General features: G+C 38.8%; 1 protein-coding gene across 3 annotated transcripts in view; it reads left to right on the top strand.

Annotated features, from left to right (window-relative positions):
* LRRK2 (leucine rich repeat kinase 2) overlaps positions 1-22,635 on the top strand; it is a 173,818-nt gene that overhangs the window by 126,337 nt on the left and 24,846 nt on the right. For all 3 annotated transcript variants that reach the window (XM_075208827.1, XM_075208826.1, XM_075208825.1), the window contains exons 40-46: positions 401-501; positions 916-1,106; positions 2,150-2,310; positions 2,629-2,799; positions 5,572-5,672; positions 20,425-20,619; positions 21,072-21,265. In XM_075208827.1, the coding sequence (XP_075064928.1) occupies positions 401-501; positions 916-1,106; positions 2,150-2,310; positions 2,629-2,799; positions 5,572-5,672; positions 20,425-20,619; positions 21,072-21,265 (1,114 nt within the window). The remainder of the gene's footprint in view (positions 1-400; positions 502-915; positions 1,107-2,149; positions 2,311-2,628; positions 2,800-5,571; positions 5,673-20,424; positions 20,620-21,071; positions 21,266-22,635) is intronic.

Here is a 22,635-nt window from a genome sequence, read left to right as displayed (position 1 = left end):
TATTAAATATGAAGTATAGAGTATAGTAGAGGGTGAGCACAGTTTTTAAAGTTTATTTTCTTAAGAGAGCCATGCAATTAATAACTGCGCATTGCAATTGGACTTTTAATCCTTTTACGAGTATTATTATTATTTTTTATCGTTCTTATAACGCCACGTTATTATGCAGGGCTTTATGGGGAATATTGAATCATTTAAATTAACCTACTAGTATGTTTTGGGGCTGTGGGAAGAAACCGGAGCACCTGGATGAAACCCATGTAAACATGGGGATATGAGGTAGGTTAATTTAAAAAGCACTACAGCTGAAACAATTTGAGTTTGTTTGTACCTTGACATTAGTCCAAACTAGAGAATGGTATGTACAGTGCTAACTAATGGAAATGTGTTTTTATTTTAGGTGATGGGGGCTTTGGATCAGTTTATAGAGCTTTGTACAAGGAACAACATGTAGCTGTAAAAATTTTCAACAAGCATACTTCTCCACGGCTCTTGAGACAGGTGGGCAGTGTAATGTATTGTTCTGCAGATTTTGCAGTATAATTATTTGTTAGAACGTATGGTTTTCATCTTTTATTTATTTTCCCATAACTGAAAAATTTGTAAACACATTATTTTGTGAAATAGTCTGATGGCAAAATCTAATACACTCTTTGTGAAATATTAGATGAGTATATTGTTAAAGATAGGTGAAAGATACTGCTTTTGTCATACTCTTGCCACACTTGCCCACTGTCATTTACTACTGCTACATGTTTATACTATTGAACACTTGTCCCAGTTTACCACCTTCTGTGTCACCAACTGATACAAATGTTCTGTGTTACAACAGTTTTAAGTTTCACATTAGAAGACATGTTAGACGAAATAGTACACAAATGTATAAGGCACATCTCATTGTTCATTATTGTATAGGAACTGACAGTGCTTAGTCACCTCCATCATCCAAGCTTGGTGTGTTTGCTGGCAGCTGGTGTCCGTCCTAGGATGCTTGTGATGGAACTTGCTCCAAAAGGTTCTCTTGATCATCTGCTTCAGCAAGACAGTAATAGCCTCACTCGAACTCTTCAGCACAGGATAGCTCTGCATGTTGCGGATGGACTTAGGTAATAGTCTATACTTTTAGTAAGATCTAGTGTTCATTTTAAGTAATATTTATGTTAAGATAAATATATATATTATGTGACATGTTTAATGCCTAATCACTAGTGTAATTCACATATATAATGCTTTTGTTTATTTTTGTTTGAGAAGTTTCTTCATGTAATTTAACAGTTGGGAGTAGCGTGTTTTTAGCATTTGTTGATAGTATTGCCTCTGCCACAGAGTAACTTTTTATGCTAACATTTCTGTTTTACATATACTGAACATCTAATTTGGAGCCATGTGCATGCCTAGCAAATTGAGCTTTATCTCAATGACTTAGTATTCTGCTCCTGCTTAAGGAATGCAACAAACATAGCTATTCTAGTTAATTGTTGGTCAGTTATTGTTTCAGGTTGAATTAAAAGATGATAAAATAAAAAATGGGCACTTTTGATGATTGTGGTACAGTTTGAGCAATGTAATGAAAAATGTAAAGCAAGAACACAGAGGTAGGTAGTAGGTACATGTATATAAAAATATGTTATGTAAAAGCTGTGATGGTAGGATTACCTAGTGATTCCTGTAAGGACTAATTTAATACAATAGGGTATGTTAAATCCAGGCTGAAAATAATGAACAGACATGAAATTTTCACCTCTAAATTGTCTATCAGTCCACAGCACTTGTAATTTGGCTTTTGACTAAAACTAGGTGTTGACGTAAGTTGTAATAAAAAGTATAAGTTCTTTCCTTAAATACACAATATGACTTATACTGGCCTACTTGTAACAGAATGTCTATTAATTTATAAGTATTAGTTCATTGAGAACCATTATGTAGAAGCATGGCTCCCAAAGAAGCTAGAAATCACTGTGTTCCTCTACGATGATAGAGCTATGTCAATATTGTACTATTTGAGTGTAAACCTTCTGAAAGTGTCACATTCTGTTGTGTTCTCTGACATGTAAATTGACCGTATATTTTTTTTTTTCTGTGCAGAATTAGTAAAAAAAATGTATTGATTTATTACATTGTTGTGATACTTTGCTTTGTTCTGCCAAAGGTATCTTCATTCATCGATGATCATCTATAGAGATTTGAAGCCCCACAACGTTCTGCTGTTTACTTTACATCCAAACACTGCCGTTATCGCCAAGATTGCTGACTATGGGATTGCTCAGTACTGCTGCAGGATGGGAATCAAAACTTCAGAAGGCACACCTGGTAATGAAAAAATTACAATTTCTTTATTTAGTTATTATATTGTAAATTATTCTTAAGCAGTGTGTCTGTTATTGAGAGGAAACCACTCTACACTGGATATTTATGGTCAAATAAAAGCCAATTGTGAATAAAAACCTTGGGTTTTACTCTGTTCATTCGCAATAAATTCAAAAATGAATAGCCATCTTTCCAAAGATTTTAATTAATTCATTTTGGGTTATCATGTGTGAGGTATGTGTGGTAGTTCCTGAAAATGACAATAGCCTAATGCATATTGTGGCACATAATGCATATTTTATTAGTGTGATGGTGTTTTAGGATTCCGAGCACCTGAAGTTGCAAGAGGAAATGTTATTTACAACCAGCAGGCTGATGTCTATTCATTTGGATTATTACTGTACGATATCCTGACAACTGGAGCTAGGATGGTTGAAGGACTGAAATTTCCAAATGAATTTGATGAATTGGCTATCAATGGAAAGTTGCCTGGTAAGTGCTAATTATGGAACATTTGTTATTAGGCCAAGGTTTGCATGTGGCTACCACCGGTAAATACAGCAGAATGGGAGTGAAGACATTCAAGGCTTAAAAACGTGAAAAGCTTTATATTTATTTCCTTTTCTATTATAAGAGAGCATATTCTCATCAATTAAAAAAGATGGTAGGTCTCCATACAGAGGACAATTATTACATTAATATGAGCTTTAAACAGATTTAAGGTAATAGTATTATTTCACGCATGTACATATTAATTTTATTTCATTCACATGTTTGGGTTCTAATATTCAGAACGCCTGGGAATTTTTGCTATCTATATTAATATTTTGTTTTAAATTTGCAGGACTACACTTAAAATGTAATAAATTATGTTTGAAACTTATCCCTATGTAAAAAGCCGGGTACAGTGTGAAGAAACCATTATCAAGGCTCCTTTATAGTTACTGTAGGGATATGCACATTGGTTTTATAAATGTGCAACATAAAATCACAGAACAGCAGAAATTCTTTTCTTTTTTTTTTTTTCTTCCTAATTGGTTCTTGGAACGTTGTGGATAAAGTGTTGACTTGTAAGAGATACCATACTTCTATTTAAAATTGGTTTTTCTAAGTATCTAAAAATTATTAGATGTGTCCTCATTTTTAGACTCCATCTGGACATGGTCACAAATGAACTGTAATGGAAAAAACGCTTTCATCTGTGATTACACTTTTTTCCTTTTATATTAATTTCATGGGATTAAGTGTAGATTCATTAATGAAAGATCTGAAATATGTTTTTATTTGTGTGCCATAGCGCCTTTTGTCAGACGATCAGCTTTGTATGCCAACCCAGATTACAACTGGGTTTCTGTTACTCTCTAAAACTGATTTGTATTTCAATGCTCGCAAGTCGCTTTCAATGTACTGACTGTTTGAAATTATCTCCATTAGCCATTGTATGAATTAAACAAGAAGGGATCACCCTTAACTGCTACCCAGAAACTGAGGGCCTGATTCATTAAGGATCTTAAATTAAGAAGCTTTTTATTTCAGTCTCTTGGACAAAACCATGTTACAATGCAAGGGGTGCAAATTAGTATTCTGTTTTGCACATGGTTAAATACTGACTGTTTTTTCATGTAGCACACAAATACTTGATAGCTTATTTGTACACTGAAATTTAAAGTTGATATTTGTGTGCTACATGAAAAAACAGTCCGTATTTAATTTGTGCAAAATGGAATACTAATTTGCACCCCTTGCCTTGTAACATGGTTTTGTCCAGGAGACTGAAATAAGATATTTCTTAAGTTAAGATCCTTAATGAATCAGGCCCTGAGTTCTTATCTTGATATATCTCAAACCTGAGATCCCTTTATCATCAAGGCAGGCTCTTGTCAGGGCAATGTACTGTTGTAGTGAGATGCAGAGATGTTATAATTTCTCTTGTCAAATGGCTGCCCCAGAAAAGAAATATAATGTGGAAATTGAGTGCTGTTAGACACCGTGACTGGTTTTACTGAGTGGAGACCTCTGTTTAGGAGGCGCTGCACACCAAATAATTGTGCTGACACACCAGTAGAATTTAATTTAATTTAGTTTGTCATGTTTGCAAGGAGATTCTTACCTCGACAAGCCAGATCGAGTTCATTTCTTGATCGTGTTGACAGTGCTTGAATATTTTGTTTGCTCTGCTCCTGTTATCTGAATCGGTTCCTGTTGGATTCCCTATTACTGTGTAAGATCCGGCTTGCTCTGACTACACACTTTATGTGCCAAAGCAGCTTATGTCTTACTACCTGCTTTGTGTGCCAACTCAGCTTACCTCTGAGTGTTTGCGACTCTATACCACTATTCTGTATTTGAATGATCTTTAGTTGCTTTCAATATACTGAATTTTTTTGAAATTAGCTCTATCAGACTTCAACTAAACTCACTGTGAGTTAGTTTTAATGTGCTTGTACTTATTTTCCCAGCAGATATGAGTGATTAGAGCCCTAAATGTAGTCACAATACACTTGACATAGCTATTTATCATTTTTCCTTTCAGCAATTCTAAGGTAACACTTTGATCATCTCTGTATGTTGTTTTCTCTAATTTAGTAAGATAAGTGGAGGCATGAATAAGATGTCACTAATGTTCCATTACTATATTCTGGAGATATTAAATATAATAAATGCATTTTGTTTGAAAGCTCCTGGCAAATTTATTTTGACAGTTACCTAGTAATGTGGAACATTTGTGCCATTTCAACAACTAGTCCCAACGTTTTCTGACAATGTTGACTTTGTGGGATGCCCTTCTCTTGTATAATGACATGTGTACACATAGACAGTGAAAGTTTTCCATGCATGCGTCAGTGACATTTAATCATATTAATTTTTAACTGTATTGACTTAACAAAATATAATTATTTAGTCATAGAATACCTTTTGGTTATTTTTAGTTATTAGTTGGGTACATTCTAGTATGTGTGTTTAAAAATGTGCGTATACGTGTGTGTGTAATATATATATGTGTGTGTGTGTGTGTATATGTATGTATGTATGTATGTATTTTTCACTTTTCCTTTCAGCAATTCTACGGTAACACTTTGATCATCCATGTATGTTGTTTCTCTAATAAAGTAAGGTAAGTGAAGGCATGAATAAGATGTCACTCATGTTCCATTACTATATTCTGGAGATATTAAATATAATAAATGCATTTTGTTTGAGACCTCCTGCCAAATTTATTTGACAGTTCCCTAGTAATGTGTTGTGTTGTAATTATTTTCCTAGATCCAGTCAAAGAATATAATTGTGCTGCATGGCCAGAAGTTGAAGTGTTAATTAAGAAATGCTTAAAAGAGAATCCCCAAGAACGTCCCACATCTGCCAAGGTACACATTTACAAGAGTACTTTTTTTGTGTAGTTAAAATGTATCAGAAGGTGTATATTTTATTTATTTATTTGGAATCCATTCTGGGACTCCTGACCTAATGAGCTTAATTTGCATTAAAGTTGCATTACCACCTAAACACTTTAAGTTTGTCACTTTAAAATGACTGCAGACTGAGGATGTAGCTGGGATGATGAATCAGAAGCCATTAATTCCATTATCATGGCTTCTGATTGGCCCCTGTCCCCACATCCCCATGTATCAAAGCTGTTCAGCCTGTGCTGTGAGATGACCAACAAAGCCGCAGGAAAGACAGCTTTTAATTTGATGCTTTCTCTCTCCCTATAAAAGTCACAACTCTTCCTGTTACTAATAAGCTTTCCTTCAATTAGGCTGCTTTTACGGTTATCCCAGTGTCTGTAATAAAACCATATTCTTTGTGGGAACCAAGTACCATAATAATGTCTACTTAAATGATTAAATTAAAAATTAAATAAATTGGATGGACAAACTTATCCAGTCGATTTAAAGAAAAGCGCAAATCTATCATTTTTTTTTCTTCCATCACATATGTGAAAGAGGAACTTATGGTGACAGATGTCCCAAAGAGTCCCTTTTTTATGTGACTGTATATTCCAGTTATTCTGTGTAATTTTTGCCTCAGTGGACTTAAAATATAACCTGTTATAAATGTGACTGTTTTGCTAAGCTGCTCCACCAATACCTGGATTTTGCAGCCCTCACATTCTTTTGTTCGCTTGTTCTGCAGTCTTCTCTTGTTATTATCCCCCCAAAATATTTAACATATGTAAAGAGTGGTCTCCCATTATGCATAGACCACTCAGTGGCTAAGAGGCCACTCCGTGAGGTTCTTTTCCTAGACTACATTGCCCAGGTTGTTCTAGAAGAGCCTCAGTACTTTTCAGCAAAACTGTGATATTGTTTATGAAGGGAGTAGGGTGTATTTCTATCCCTTTAATAGAGGCACTGAGGAGTTGCCTGATATTGACTATGCTATGGCCAGCATTATTCACATAAAAGTATTTTCAGGTTTTTTTATAACTACACTTCCTCACTGAATTCTTAGCTGAATTATGTTTCACACCGACAGCTCAAGTACAGCTATAATCTAAAATTAAGAGGGTAGTCCTCATCCTGTCTGCATTGAAGAAATAAAAAATAAGAAATGGTTTGACACTAGTGTACATTTTATAAGTGCTAAATATTTTATTTGCAACGTTATCCAAAAATGCCAAACCTTGGTTGTACTTGGTGGATGAAGTGTTTCAGGAGCAATACTTATTTTGTGGAAAGGTACACTTTATATAAGCTCAGTCATGATCACTGGAATAGTTTAAATTGGATCTTATTCAATATGTTGTTATATACTCACTGTTTATATACTCTGTTCCTAGTTTCCTTAACTTAATTTTAAAATAACTTCCTTAGATACTTAAATAACAAAAATCTTTTAACTATACTAAAGTTACTGTGTCAAGACAATACATACTATAGAAAACAATCATAGTGCTGATGTATGTGTTTAAAATAATGTTTTACTTACATAGCAATGTTATAACATGTATATTTGATAACCATCTTACGTACATTAAATATTCTATGAACAAAACAGTTTGATATAGATATCTGTGTTTAGGTGCACTTTATTATAATCCCTCATTGTCATATGTTTGTATACGTCTATTTTCTTGTGTCCATTACAACTACCATATATCATTCCCATACTAGTATATAGTAGAGATGCTCAGGCTCGGTTCCCCGAGAACTGAACACACCTGAACCGATTTGATACTTTCGCGCGCCCTCAGAATTGAAAACAAGGGAAAACGTCATTGTTACGTCCTCGGATCACGCAAGATTTGGATTCTATAAGTACCGCCCTCCATGGTAATCCAGCTCCATTTCACAGAAGGAGTAACACAGTTCTTGGCAGTCTCTAGTGCAGTTGGGCAGCGTCATAGGTAGAAAAGAAAGACTAGGGGTAGCAGTGTTCTTCAAAGTCTCCAGTGACCTTCAGGAGAGCTCCATTGCTAATTGTGATTGCTTTAATAGACATAATAGGTCTGGCAGGCTTGGTCTTCTAAATCTGCAGTCACATTGTACTGTTATCATCATCATCATTTATTTATATAGCGCCACTAATTCCGCAGCGCTGTACAGAGAACTCGTTCACATCAGTCCCTGCCCCATTGGAGCTTACAGTCTAAATTCCCTAATATAGACACACACTCACATACAGACACAGACAGACAGAGAGGGAGAGACTAGGGTCAATTTTGATAGTAGCCAATTAACCTACCAGTATGTTTTTTGGAGTGTGGGAGGAAACCGGAGCACCCGGAGGAAACCCACGCAAACACAGGAAGAACATACAAACTCCACACAGATAAGGCCATGGTCGGGAATTGAACTCATGGCTCCAGTGCTGTGAGGCAGAAGTGCTAACCACTAGGCCACTGTGAAAATAGATTCACAGCCGTACACAGAAGACCAAAGCTTTATTGAGACAGACACAAATATAGGGAAGGGTGCATAAATTAAGGCAAGACATTCAACAAAACTTCAAACACTGATGGGGGAATAGGGGAGGGGGTAAGGAGGGGGGAGACACAAGCCCAAGTTTTTATTGAATAAACAGACACATAGGGGGAGAAGGAGAAGAGGAAGACAGAAATTTAATCATCTTCCTCAGGACTGTCAATGGTGGTATAGTCTCTTAGCAAGCTGTGGATCAGCCTGCGACAGTCCTGGATGGTCATCTTCTCCCTTTTCAAGATGAGACGATTCCTGGCAAGCCACGTAGCGTGCTTAAAGCATTTCATAAGGCGCCAGGCCTCCTGGATTACCCCAATGATGTGGGTCCCAGGAAATAATCCATAAAATACTGAATGGTATGAAAGGCAAGTTCTGGGCACACTGTCCTTAAGCTCATGTTCCAAGGCATCCAACAGTGCCTGTGCAGTGCGGCAATGCCAAAAAATACGCTGTGCTGTTTCCCTTCTGGTGATGCAGAAGGGCTAGTGGACATATCGGCACAGGTTCCAGGAGTGCATGAATGTCCTGAGAGGCAGACCTCCCTGGATAGCCATCCATGCAATGTCTTTGTGTCTATTAGTCAGCCTCTTAGAAGCCACATTCTCCCACACGTGTTTTGTTGTTGCAGCAGGGAGCCCTGAAATAGACGTAATAATGTATTTAGCTCTGATGAGCTTGTGGACAGTTTTTGGCTTCCACAAGTCTGGTTTAAGTCCCTCTAGATGGTGCTCTCTCACAAATTGTCCAACATCCAGGTAAAACCAAGGTGTAGTCCAGTTGTAAGGGAAGGAGCGGTCCCATTTGTCAAAACCAAAGGTTCTGCAAAGAGGCATGAGGAAAAAGCGAGGCAAGGACTTCCCAGCAGAGCAAATGTTCTTTTCAATAAGAGTTCTGCGGATGCAGTTGCAGACATAAAAGGCTTGCAGCATGGTGGGGATATCCGGGATCCCTTTCCCACCTTTGAGGGTCTCCTTATGCATGACCGCCCGCTTCACTCTGGCCATGTAATAGCTGTAGAATTACCCCAGTTATTCAAGGAACGGGTGGAGCGATCAAATGAACCATAACTGATTTCATGATTCAATCTCACTTTCACTGTACCGACAATGTGCTCATGGTGATGGCGATCTTCTTGTCATCTTCGAAAGCTTAGTCTGCAGGGGCCAGTGATACACCCATTGGTTTTCTCAGGTCTTTTTGCTATTCTTTAAACTTTAAAATGTATTGTCCTGCCTCAGGGCCTCCTCTGTATTATTCTTCTGAAGCGCAGTGTATCTCTTGTGTACAAGCTCTCTTACATCCAGGTTTTCATTCAGTGGGTCACGTTTTAATTTAAATATGGTCTCCTCAACTGCGTGTATATATTGGTTTAAATCTCTGTTCAATGCTGAGTATTCCAACATGACAGATTCCATGCTGCCCACATGTTCCCTGTCACAGTCTGTCTGAAGCAGATCTATTGCCACTCCAGTTGTAATATCCATTCCTGTGTCTACATAAGTTTGGCAGTTCTTCAGGGATGACCGGAAGGTATCCACAGAGGAGAAGGAGATTAAAGATGCAGCACGATCAGACATGGCTTAATAATGTAGAGTTCATTGACAGCACTGTTAGGCTTAAGGCAGCTAAGCTATTGTTAGCTTGTTTTGTGCGGCCCAAACAAAGCAAGCACTTCAGCCACAAAAGTGGCGCTACTTGTTGCTTGAGTGCTTTATTTGTTAAACTGTACATGTCCTTTTCAATATCTTAGATAAGGGTGTTTGGGAGGGCCCAAGGACATTTCCATCTTGCACCTCTTTTCTTTTCTGCCACTGCTTTGTGGCAATGTTTCCTAGATGTGCTATGAACTGCCGTGTGTTTGTGCCATTGCTCTGTCGCTTAGCATCCAGCCAGGTCACTGCAGTCTTTGTCCGAAAGTGTATGAAAATAATATTGTGACCTGTGAGGTGGTCAAAATAGACTGCAAATGACTTGAAATTAGTGTTATTGAGGTTAATAATAATATAGGTAAAAAAGGGAAAAAAAAAGATTTTCATCAAAAAAATAAAAATAGGGATTTTAGAAAAAAATAGGGAACCAAAACCAGAACACGCAAGGGCGGTTTTTCCAAAACCAAAACGCGAAGTTAATCCAGATCCAAAACCAGAACACGGGGATCAGTGAACATCTCTAGTATATAGCAATCATTCTGATACATCCATTCACAAATCAGCATCTGAAAATGGGGATAAGTAAAGAGTGGGATACTAGTGTATCGATGTGTGATTGTCAAAGAGAGAGAGAGAGAAATACCATGGTTTTGTTCAGGTGAGTGTGTATAGGCAGAACTTTTGTGCAGGAAATAGTCATTCTTTCATTGATATGTAATTTGGGTCCCATGCACCCTCAAATCTGAACAAAGCATATACCACTGGCCCAACTAATTTCTTGTCATGTGACAGGGGGTGGGGGGATAGTATATGACCAAACCATGTGTAGGTGACTGTCACCCAGAGCCGTAATTTAAAATTTTAGTGTCCGGGGTGAGAAGGAAAACTGTCGTTCCCCTGGCCTTCAATTTCAACCAAATTAACCTTTTATATATTTCATAACTGTTGCCTGGGGGGTCACCCCTCTCGCGTAGTCCTAATTATGGTCCTGTGGTCACCTACCACAGATGGTTGTGCATGGAAATGACAATCAGTCCTTTAATATCATCCACCAGTGACTTCACTTATCTGTGAAGGACTAATCCTTCCCATTTTCCTTCAACAGCATACAGTACCTTGTTGAGGACATATGTGAACTAATATAAAATACTTTTTATTCCAAATGTACCTTACAATGCTGTGACCTGTGAACAATATATGAAGACAGGAGGTCTCTGCAGTGCATAATTGCACCTAGATTATCTTCCCAGACATAAGGGCCTAGATTACCCCAAAAACATTAACCAGACTGAGCTGTTTTATACGAAGAAGATCATGAGCTTCTCGTCCCCCTGCTATAGTGAGAACTAGGCCCAAGTTGGACTGCACAATAATGGTGCCTTTTATGGGAGTGCGGAAGAAAAATTCAGCATGCCCTCAATCTTTTTAAGAGGCTGCCAGCTGTGCATTTGGGCTCTTTCTGACCACCCTTAGCAGTGGGGGCCAGGATACTTAACGGGATTAGACCACTAGAGTGGCAACTTTTACACCCCAGGGGTCCTGGTATAATGGACATAGTCGTAAAAGACCCTTGCCGATTATATTAAAAGAGTGAAAAAATAAACACACATGACTTTACATTAAGCATTCATTGTTTAAAGGTCTCCTATAAACCTTTCTTCACAACTTTATTGGACATAGAATCAAATTCTCTTTTCATTTTTTCTTTATCGATGTAGTCCAAAGATCCACCAGAATTTGTTGCTTTGAAATTATGTAAATATAGGAGAGCACAAGAGATAACTATAGAAGTAGACACAGGATCAAGTGATTCTCATTTATTAAGGAGCAAGTGCACTTAAAGAATGAAGCCCATATAAATCACACATAAGCACTTGGCTTGCCAGATGCAGTCTTGGGGCATTTATAGAATCTTGTAATCTGTTTACATCCTTTATACTTTCTTATACTTTCTCCTCTTTTGATTCTACAGCAAATCAAAATGCATGAAACTCGGGTTTTTAATCAATCTACATAACAAACTCCAAACTTTCATCAAGGAAATGTAGGTAGTAAAAAAATTAAGTAGTAGCTTTATTACCAATAGTCTTGATTGCATAACTCTGTTAGTTGAAGACATTTATGTAGGACTAAAGCTGGGTACACACTACAGAAATTTCATCTCGATGTGATATCGTTAACGTTTTTACCAACGACTGAAGGACTCGATCAGCATGCTGATTCATGCGTGCACACTATACACGTTTTACACGATTTACCATCAGATTAGTGATTTTCGTGTGTCATAACCATCGGCTCAAACAATCATGACTCCGTACACAATGTACAGATATATGCTATCCCAGCGACAATATGCAAAATGTAATTTAAAAAAAGGGCTGAACCTCAGTGCACACAACACCCACAAACATACATCCAAAAACAGATAATACCATCATCGCCATTCATTCCATTGTTGAGATTAGTGTATAGTGTACATTCGGCAACTCTGTTCAAAACTGTGCACTTGTTACGATGTAGGCTGGGTACACACCACAAGAAAATTTTAACAATGTGATAGTTTTAGCAATTTTACCAACGGTAGTGGGAAAAAAGTCTCGATCAGCATAACGATTCATGGGCGTATACACCATACACGATTACCTTCAGATCTGTGCTCTTCAGCTGTCATAACCACCGGCTGAAGACCTTTTCAGTTGTGAGTCCCAGTGATCTGCCTCTCAAATTTTCATTCCCTGTCCTCTTGTGTCCTACACAGGGACCCTCATTGCTTTTCTGCCCAGTGCCCCTCCCAGCTCCCTTTTGCTCTCACACTTTATTTTACAGCAAAATGCAGTATTTCTGAACTGAATAGTAGTTGCCACTTTCTGGAGAGCTCCCATTCCTACAATTCTACACAGTGTGAAATTGTATATTCAGTTGTGCAGCAGAAAATATAGGCTAAGTAAAAATCAGTCTGCTCAACAAGATGTTACAAGCAACGTTTTGTAATCGAAATTATTGTATAGGACACGTAAGCAAATTATTGTATGGGACACATACAGAAGGAAGGTCATTATAGAATAATACTAGGTTGACATTCACTTTATCCGGACAGGGTAATTGCTAGTTTTAACTTTAGCACACCTTTTTTTGTAAGCACCTCTCCTTTGGGTCAAGGATGACGGGCAATATTTCAGTGAGAGGTTTCTCTCCACTGATATGTCTCTCCCCACTCCCTCCTCCCTCTCTGCTGCCTAGCTTCCATCATTGGAAGAGAGGCTGGAGGGAGACTCCTTTCTGTTAAGTCTGGACCATTGTCAGACAAGTTAAAAGGACAATGGTGTCAATGTTTAAACATCAGAACAATTTTATAAAATGTACCTTCCATGAACTTAGATTGATAATTGTTGCTAGTGGGAGCCTATCATGCCAGCAGTAATGTGCAAGTTTTAAGCGTAATGTGAAGGTGAGACCCCTCCCCTCTGAAGATTGGTACAACCCACACAGCACTATAGTACTATTACAATAGCAACTATGGAACCAGCACACAGGGCAGCATTCACCCTTCCAGCAACCAGTTGGACACAGACTGGAATTTCTAACTGCAGCACTGTATATAGAGATTGATACAACCCGACCTGCACCTCGTAAAGCATGGGCAGCCTCCGGACCCCGGACACCAGCTATCAAACGTCAGATAAATTGCTAAATTGTCGTTCCAATTCTGCAGAGTGCATACACACTGCAGAATTAGAACAACATTATTCCATAGTGGAGCGAGATTTTCAGTTCAGTTTCACATTCTAAATCAACAATTTCATGTGCTTTGGAATGATAATCGTTCATCGTTCCAGGGTACACACTCTTGTGATATCGGGCCAATCAGTCATTTATTGTCTGATTTGGCCGATAATCGTCTGAAAACACAGTAGTGTGTACCCAGCCTTATTGAAATATAATGATCACCCCTTCAAATAAATGAAAAGCTTGTGTGTTGTTGCTTTCCGCCTTGTCAAGAATGCTGCAAACACTCAAACGTAGGGAAAGAAGAAGAAAGAATCTAAATTTCTGGACCAAGGAGTGGTTCCAGAGGAGAGACTCCTTTTCACATATGCCACTGCTACAGGAGATACGGAACAACAACCCAGATGACTTCAGGAATTTCCTGTAAATTAATGACCCCACATTACAGGAGCTGCTCCAGCTTGTCACCCCACTCATCCAAAAGGAGAACACCCATGTAAGGAGATTCATACCTGTAGACTGGCTGCTACTCTACAATTTTTGGCCATAGGAAGGAGACTGGCTGATCTCAAGTACAGCACAGCTATTTCACCGCAATTCCACACAGTACAGAATTGGCACCACATAGTTTTATAGAGATTTTTAGTCTGGTTAAAAAATCAAATCAAGTGATACAATGTGCTTTGGTATAATAAGACATGATTGTTGGGGCGTGCACACTAATACAATATCTGTATTTTATCGTGTAATCGGCTCGATAATTGGGTGAAAAACATGTAGTGTTTACCCAGCTTTACAGTGGAGGACCATTTAGGAATTAGCTGCTGCAATGTTTCCCAGTGGGTTAATATAGTTTATTCCCATTATTGTTGCAAAGACTTTAGCTTTCTCAAGCTGCACTGACTTATTCATTGTCATGTTTTCTTGAGTTTCTGAGGGGCGGGCTGGGTTATTCATTGATATTTACTTCTGTCATAGCCAATGTATTGATCCTTTTTCTTTTGCACTTAGTATCCTTGTCTTCAAGTTTTCTTGTGTATGAACTGCAATATTATGGGGCTTATTTAAATTGGCCCATAGCTTGCACACTAGTTGCAACTTAAAAAAGAGCACAGAACATGTGTGTAGTTCTTGCCACATTCAAAGCCAAATGGATCTTGAGATGCAGTGGAAAAACACTGCCTTAAAGTTACCATATATTAACAGACTGAGTGCTTTATACGCACAAGCGTAAATACATTATCAAGATGTTCCTAGTGCAGAACATACACATTATCTGGCAACCATACGTTTTTATTTATTTATTTATTTTTACATTTAATTATTTTATGTCTGGCTGCTGAGCCTCTGTCTTTCTGGTCTGACTGCCAGGTTGGACTGGTGGTCTTTGGTTTAGCACACTCTGCTGGCTACAGTGCTCCCTATTATTAAGTACCCTTGTTTTCAGACATGAGTCAGCCACATCGGCACACCCTTACTTCATACTTGCCAACTCTCCCTGTATGTCAGGGAGACTCCCTGAAATAGGGGTGATCTCCCTCACTCCCTGAAGAGTCTGGCATTCTTCCTGATGCTGAGCCAGTACAAGACGTGGTTGGCATCGCCATCTGTGGCATGATGACACAGTTCAGAAATTATGTATTGTTGCTTATGGAGGTGGCCATTTTCATTGAGACCAAGATTTAATCAAAGACTGACAGGTAAGACAACATGACTTCAGTAATGGAGACAGAAATGTAAAAGTCACATCAGTCTATAGAGGATTCATTAGCTGATTTTCTTTAACACATAGTTGCCTACTCTTCTGGAATGTCTACGAGGCTCCCGCATTTCTGGAAGACCTCCCGGGAGAGAAGGGCAACCTCCCGGTTCTCGCCCCTGTAATAGATAAGTGGCATAGGGGGGTGCTAAATGACGCAAATATTGCCCCACCCCCTGCTGTAATTTGCCAAAATTGTGACAATCGTTTAGGGGCTGGGCCAAAATTATGTGATTCGTCAAGCCCTGCCCCCACACACCCACCTCCCTGGGATGTCCCTGAAGCCAACAAGGAATAGGTGGCAAGTGTGCCTTACTTACTTTGCCTACATCCATCCGCCCCTTCCCACCCCCATTCCACCATTCAATTTGCATGCACTAGTAAGTATAATTTGTGTTCAGACATGAATTGCATGCAGTTGCATTCATTGGCTTAAGGGCATGAGCATGTGCAGAGCTACTGCACAGAAGATACAGCAGCAAACAAACTTGCGTCTGAACATGTATCAAGCCCTATATGTTTATATGAAGATATGCCTGTAGATTAATTTATTGCACTCACTTTGAGATGTGAGTGACATTTGTTTTCAAGCAATATTTTCTCTGGCATCAGACAAGATGGTTTTTAAAAGATTAGGAGATTAACATTAAAACAGATATGTTTGTGTAGATGTTAGGCATAGGGATATGTGGTGGAGATTTAACTGATCACATCTGAGAGTCTGTGCAAAGCTTACACAACTGCAATCAAGTCAAACAAAGAGGAATAAGCATATAAGCAGTATGTAAATAAAAGTGCCCAAAGAAACACTCCCCACTTTGCATTTTAACACGCCGCTCCCATTCTATGAAAACTTCCTTACCAGCTCCTCTTACTTCTCAATTTCCAAGTGAATACACCTGAGAAGCCATGTAATCTGCAATCTATTGAGTAAATGGATTCTGCCTTTGTTGTGTAATGTTCCTGATGTAAATTCAAACTCTGTGTCAAAAGTTTTCCATGCCAGATGTTTGAATGTGTGCATTCTAATAAATGACCTGTATATGAATGTTATGAGTGTCCTCCTCAGAAAATGTTACCAGCCTGATCATCATCACCTTCATCACCATTTATTTATATAGCCCCACTGATTCCGCAGTGCTGTACAGAGAACTCATTCACATCAGTCCCTGCCCCATTGGAGCTTACAGTCTAAATTCCCTAACATGCACAGATAGACAGACAGATAGACTAGGGTCAATTTTGATAACAGCCACTTAACCTACCAGTATGTTTTTAGAGTGTGGGAGGAAACCGGAGCACCCGGAGGAAACCCACGCAAACACGGGGAGAACATACAAACTCCACACAGATAAGGCCATGGTCGGGAATTGATGCCTGATGGTATTAAGACGTAGCCAGGTTGGGGCAGTGTAATACTTTGCAATAATAATGAAAAATGTTGGAGGTTATTGCCAACACCTATATTATTGCTCATTTGCTGGCTGCTGAACACACTTATATTATTTATGAAGGCTCTGGAAGATATTGCCCGGTTGTTTGCTGGACTGGACCCACTTAATTTTTTTTTTTTGCAATTTAATTATTTTATTCCTAGCTAATGAGCCTCTGTCTGCCTGGTCTGACTGCCAGGTTAGACTGGTGGTCAGTGGTCTAACACACTATTATAATAGGACAAACAATGGAGAGAACATTGTTATGTATAGCAGCACACAATTATTGCTTTGACCGTTGCATGTACATATCCTTATTTTTGGTGCCACAAGGATGTATCTTTATGTTTATTATTGTAGTTATTTTCATTTTTATCCATTTTTGTTCATAATTCTTACAAACTGACATATAATTATTTGTCTCTGCATGTGTAAATCTGTGGTCTCCTTTCTTGTGTAAATGTTATGAAAGATTATTTATGTTCGTATTATTTTTTTTTCTTCACATTTTTTAAAATTATGTTGTATTTTATACTTAGAAATGTTTATCTGCATTTAACAATAAATGTTTAACCTGCCATACGTTTTGTCTTCTTCTACAACCAAATGTGTCTGTTCTGTGGTAAATTTATGAAGTATGAACCTATAATGCTACTTTCTAAAGATGTTTGTTCCTAGTGTTATTTTGTAGAAATAGCAATCTTCTTGTATGCTAAAATGTGTAGTACAAACCTCCAGTAACGTTTGTGAACTCCACCCGTTTTTTTCTTTCGGTTTTTTTTCCCATATTTTCTGGTGGATACCAATTATAGTAAAATCAGCTTGAGGGATAAGTGGCGGGGGCTCTTTTGAGGGAGCTTACCCTGGTCGTCTGCGCTTGTAACCTTTGGGGTTGGTGCTGCCGTTCTGGAATTTTCAGGTGTTCCAACTCCTGAGTTCGTTTTTTTTCTCGTTGTATGTGCCGTGGCGCAACCTGGGGTGGAGAAAAAGAGGTAGGGGGGGGGGGGGAGGGGGTGAGAGAACACAGATAGGGTACCAACAATATACGTATATGCTTTTTGTTGAAGCAGTTGATTATAGCTTGTTTTGCTGGTGTTTGTCTATAGCTCTTTTGCCCTGTTTACAGCTCTATTGCAGTGTATATCGCTGTGGAGTGGTACCCTCTGTATATTGGATGTGTTTATAGCTCTTGTTTATAGCACTGCCATTTGTTGCGGGCAGTGGTCTCTATATCTCTTGTTTGTTTATAGGTCAATGTTGGTAGAGAGTTCCTACATAAGTGCTTTATGTGGATATGAGGATGTGGTGTAAGGAATGTTTGTGTTTTTGTGTAGTTTATAGCTCTTTATGTAGTGGATTGGGTGTATGGGGCTATGTGTCTAAGTACCAGGTCTGAGTTATATATTATGGTGTGTGTTCTGAGTGTGTGTTGGTTTCACTTTTGCTCTATTTGCTCTTATAAGAGCAGTTTGGTCCGTTTTTGCTGGTGCTTGAGTGGAGGCTGTAAGCGGAGTTGGTTGTAGCGTGTACCGAGCGGGCTGTGTAGCTCTGGCCAAGCGTATTCTCCTGATGCCTCCTGGTGCGCATGCGTGTACTTGCTGCCGGACTTACGGTTTTGGTGGAAAGCACAGCTGTGGAGGGGATAGTAAAATCAGCTGGCTTATACATTTGTAACTGAACTTGTACATACATGATAACAATACTGGCTATCATATTTCATGGACCATTTCAGTTTTCAGGTCACACAATCCCCATGTTTGGGTACCTTCTGATGTAGATCAGCTGTCTTTTATACTTCTCAAACTACTTTTGAAGTCTGTGGTATAGAGAGATGATTAAAATCTAGAATATTTTGGCAAATTATAAGAATATACTCACTGTATTTAAGCAGTGTTGAAATAAAACCTTAGCAAGGTTGAAGAAGCAGTGTGATGTTTAAGCCTTATACTTGTCATATGCATTGTAACAATTTACTTAGCATGTCTGTATGTGATGTTCCAGAATGTTTGCTTTAATGTAGGTGTTGGCACAAAGAATTGAACAGTAGTCATTACATCTTTAAATATTTACTTTTTTAGAGGTTATTTATCTTACATTATTTATAGTTATACTGTACATCCACTTGTACATTTTACAAAATAACACTCTTGAACAGCAATTTTGTCTAAAATAAAGTTTTTCTAGTAAATACAGGCCCTTTAAGGGCCACTGAGCCTAAAAATTTCATCCAATATAATGCAGTTTGTATAATTAACAAATATATAAATGAACCTCACCGAATAGGAATTGTTTGTGCCAGTGCTGAAGGCAAGCTTATTGTCGTCTGAAATTCTGACACATGCATTTGTTAAAATGATAGTGTTTTGTTATACGTTTGCTGGTTCTTAACTAGTGTTTTTTTGCAGTATAATTAAATATTGTTATTATTTATATATATATATTTATAAGACTCCACAGATACCGTAGCACCGTCCAATCATGCAATACAGATACAGTAAGCAAAATCACAAATACATGAGGCAATTATGCATAAGTAGCACAGATGAGTGAGCGTAAAACTGTGGGGATACACACAAAATGTAGCAAATTACGTGACAGGGCATACAAGGGAGACAGACAGCAGACAGACGTTCTGCCGAAGGAGAGGTGGTGAGACAGGAGTAGCAGAAAGGGAGCAATAGGAGATTAAGATGAGCCTAGCCACAGCATTCTGGATTGGATTTAAGGTTTAAAAGTTGGGAGTGAATGGCCCAGGATTTTGCTTGCTTCCTGATAGAGGAACAAGGACACGGACGTCAGTAATTGTTACAGAAGAGGAGAAGACAGCAGGGCATGATAAGGGACTGAATATGAGGAATGAAACGAGGGAAGAGTCCAGGGTGACTACATGGGGAAATATTCGGAGGGATAGCAACATTGGCAGGAGGAAAGATGATGAGCTTGGATTTGGAGATGTTGAGTTTGAGGAAGCTCTGTAACATCCAGGTAGTGACAGCAGAGATACAGCTAGGAGGGAAAGGTGGTATTGGAGGTCAAACAATTGAATAAGTTCACAGAGAGAGGTGGTGGTTGATAGAGAATAGCAGGGGAACTCCATTAGAGAAAGCAATAGGAAGAATTCTAAGCAGAGACACTAAAGGAGTGGCCAGAGGGGTACGAGGCGCCCAGGAAAGGGCAGTTTTCACAACAAATTATGGAGGTCTTATATTTAATATTAAATATTTTAAACTGTGCTCTTGGCAATTTTCATTTTTTAGACTTGTGAAAACACTAGAGTAGTTAATCGTTAATCACATTATCATTCTAGACAAGCTGTGCTAAGACACCCATGTGTGTAAAAACAAAACACTTTAATACCCAGTGCAGTTTTTTGATGGTTTGAATTAATGTGTTTTTGGCTGCTGATTTCCTAATATGTCTAATGAGCGCCTGTAAACATGACTTTCTGCTGATTCTGTAATTTATAAAACAGATATTATGCTGCTTTTATGTTTTAGAAAAACTTATTTTGTGTGTAAAGGAAGGAGGGCCCCATCTCCATAACTTTGAACTTCAAACATTGTGATGAAATTTTGAATTTGGGAAATATACAGTAAAGCTGTTCTGACCTTCCCTTCTTTGTTCTACAGGTCTATGACATCTTGCAATCTGCAGAACTCCTGTGTTTAATGAGAAATCTTGTGATACCCAGCCATTTAACAGCTGAGTGTCTGGTGGCTGCCAGTCCACGTTTTAAGAATCGCAACGTTTGGGTTGGATGTGGCAGTAGTGACAAAGGGCAAATAACCTGTATAGATGTAATAAAAGGTGGACATAGATGTGAGGTAACTCTGCTGTCAAGAAGAATACATTTGTGCACAGCCCATCACATTTTATTATGTTTTTTTTATATTGGCTCCATAATGATTATCAATACATGCAGTTTTCTCTTTTGTTGAATTACAACTCCCCCCCCCCCCCCCCTCTAAATGACACAAATAATTACCTTAACCACTAGCACCAAAGTGTCTAAGATAATCAGCTACACCTTTCAGCACCTAGGACTAGGTGTTGAGTGGAGAAAGGTGAAAGGTCTATTTGTATGTTTATTAGGCACTACTGCTTCTAAAAAGCAACAAGCTCCATACTGACCAGGCCAGTATCCATTTACCATGATTTCTATAAATTCTGCTAAAATTATGATGTGATATGTGCTTCAGTAAGAAATTAAGTTGACACATTTTACTGGTTTCATTTAAGAACTCTACAATTGATTTTTTTTCTACATTGCTTACAGGATTTTTGTGAAAGTAGTATCCTGTGCCTTGCACTTGCGACTTTACCTGAAGAGAGTCAACCCTGGATTTTAGCAGGGACACAGTCTGGTGACATAGTGGCTGCACATACTGAAGACCTGAAAACAAAGCATCGCCTTCAGAAAATGCCTGACTCTGTGACATGCTTGTTTTTTGCTTGTCTAATAAGGCAGAGGTATGGATTACAAATAAAAAATAAAGCAATAACACACAAAGTGCTCCAAATTCAATGCAGAAATATCACATGGCTACCTACCGGGTGGGGTACGGAATAATGGCTGCAATTATTCCGACAATTCTTACCCCGACGTGGTGACCCCAAACGGCTACTTCACGACCTCTTCTCCTTGCTGGTAAGGTGGAAATGTAAGTATGCGGCCATAGACAATGTACAACGCTAAGCAAAGTACATTGTCTATAGCTGCATACTTACAGCAAGGAGAAGAGCATCGCGGTCGGCAGTGACGTCATGCAGAGTGGCCGGATTCTTCATTGGTCGCGATCCCTGGCAGTCGGCGGTCACAGCAGTCGTCCTGTAGCCAGGTCGTGAAGTAGCCGTTCGGGGTCGCCGCATTGGGGTAAATATTGTAGTGGTAGTCGGCATCGATGTGCTGACTACCACCGCTACCTATCAATCCTTCAATTATGAACACAATATAAATAACCAGTATAACAATTTAATCACAATATCCACCATTACTGGACTAAAATATTTTATACATTTACATGAATAATAGTATATATCAACAGAAACACATAATAATACAAAATATAAGTCTCAACATAATCATTGTAAATGTCTCCAAAATGCAGTATTCTAATCATCCAGATCATCCGGCTTGTAAGACTCACCCACTCCGACATAGTAATCATATAATGATCTGCAGTTGTAGTACCATAGGCATAGAATGTAATACCATTTATTTAAATATGCCAAACACGCATGATAGTCAAATACGTACAAATGAGTAGTTTTTTGCAATTGTATGTTTTATAAAGTAACACTGAAGAGATTGTGATCTCCTAAAGAAACTGTATCATCCAACACAATAGCTGCAGTGTAATAAGCACAGGGGAAGCATCTGCAACAGTTTTGCCTGGAACGGCTTTTTTAAGGAATGCTGCCTCTTCTTTTTTTATAGAGCATCCTTATCAGCGTTGTAACTAAATAAAATGTTGGAAAATGCACAATATATACAGCGCAGGTGCTAGGGTCCTTGGCGCCCTAGGCACAGTGTGAAAATCGGCGCCCCCCCCTTTAAAAATTGGCGCCCCCCTGTCAAAATTCGCGCTGCGCTTCCCTCCCCTCAGCTCCCCATGTCTTTCTTTAACTTACCTGCATGAAGCTGCTCCTCTCTGCTCTGTCTTCTCCCCTCCACTCACAGACACTGTCGGGCCATCACGGCCTGTCACTGTCAGTGAGCGGAGGGGAGGAGACAGAGCAGAGAGGAGCAGCTTCATGCAGGTAAGATTCATAGCCCCTCCCCTCCTCTTCTCCCCGTGGATTTCCGTTTTAAATGACCATAGTCATTTTTTTTTTTAATT

The sequence above is a fragment of the Mixophyes fleayi genome, chromosome 4 (genome assembly GCF_038048845.1).
Source record: "Mixophyes fleayi isolate aMixFle1 chromosome 4, aMixFle1.hap1, whole genome shotgun sequence".
Lineage (NCBI taxonomy): Eukaryota > Metazoa > Chordata > Amphibia > Anura > Limnodynastidae > Mixophyes > Mixophyes fleayi.
Note: the sequence above shows the minus strand (reverse complement) of the source record. Positions and strands in the feature narration are given on the sequence as shown.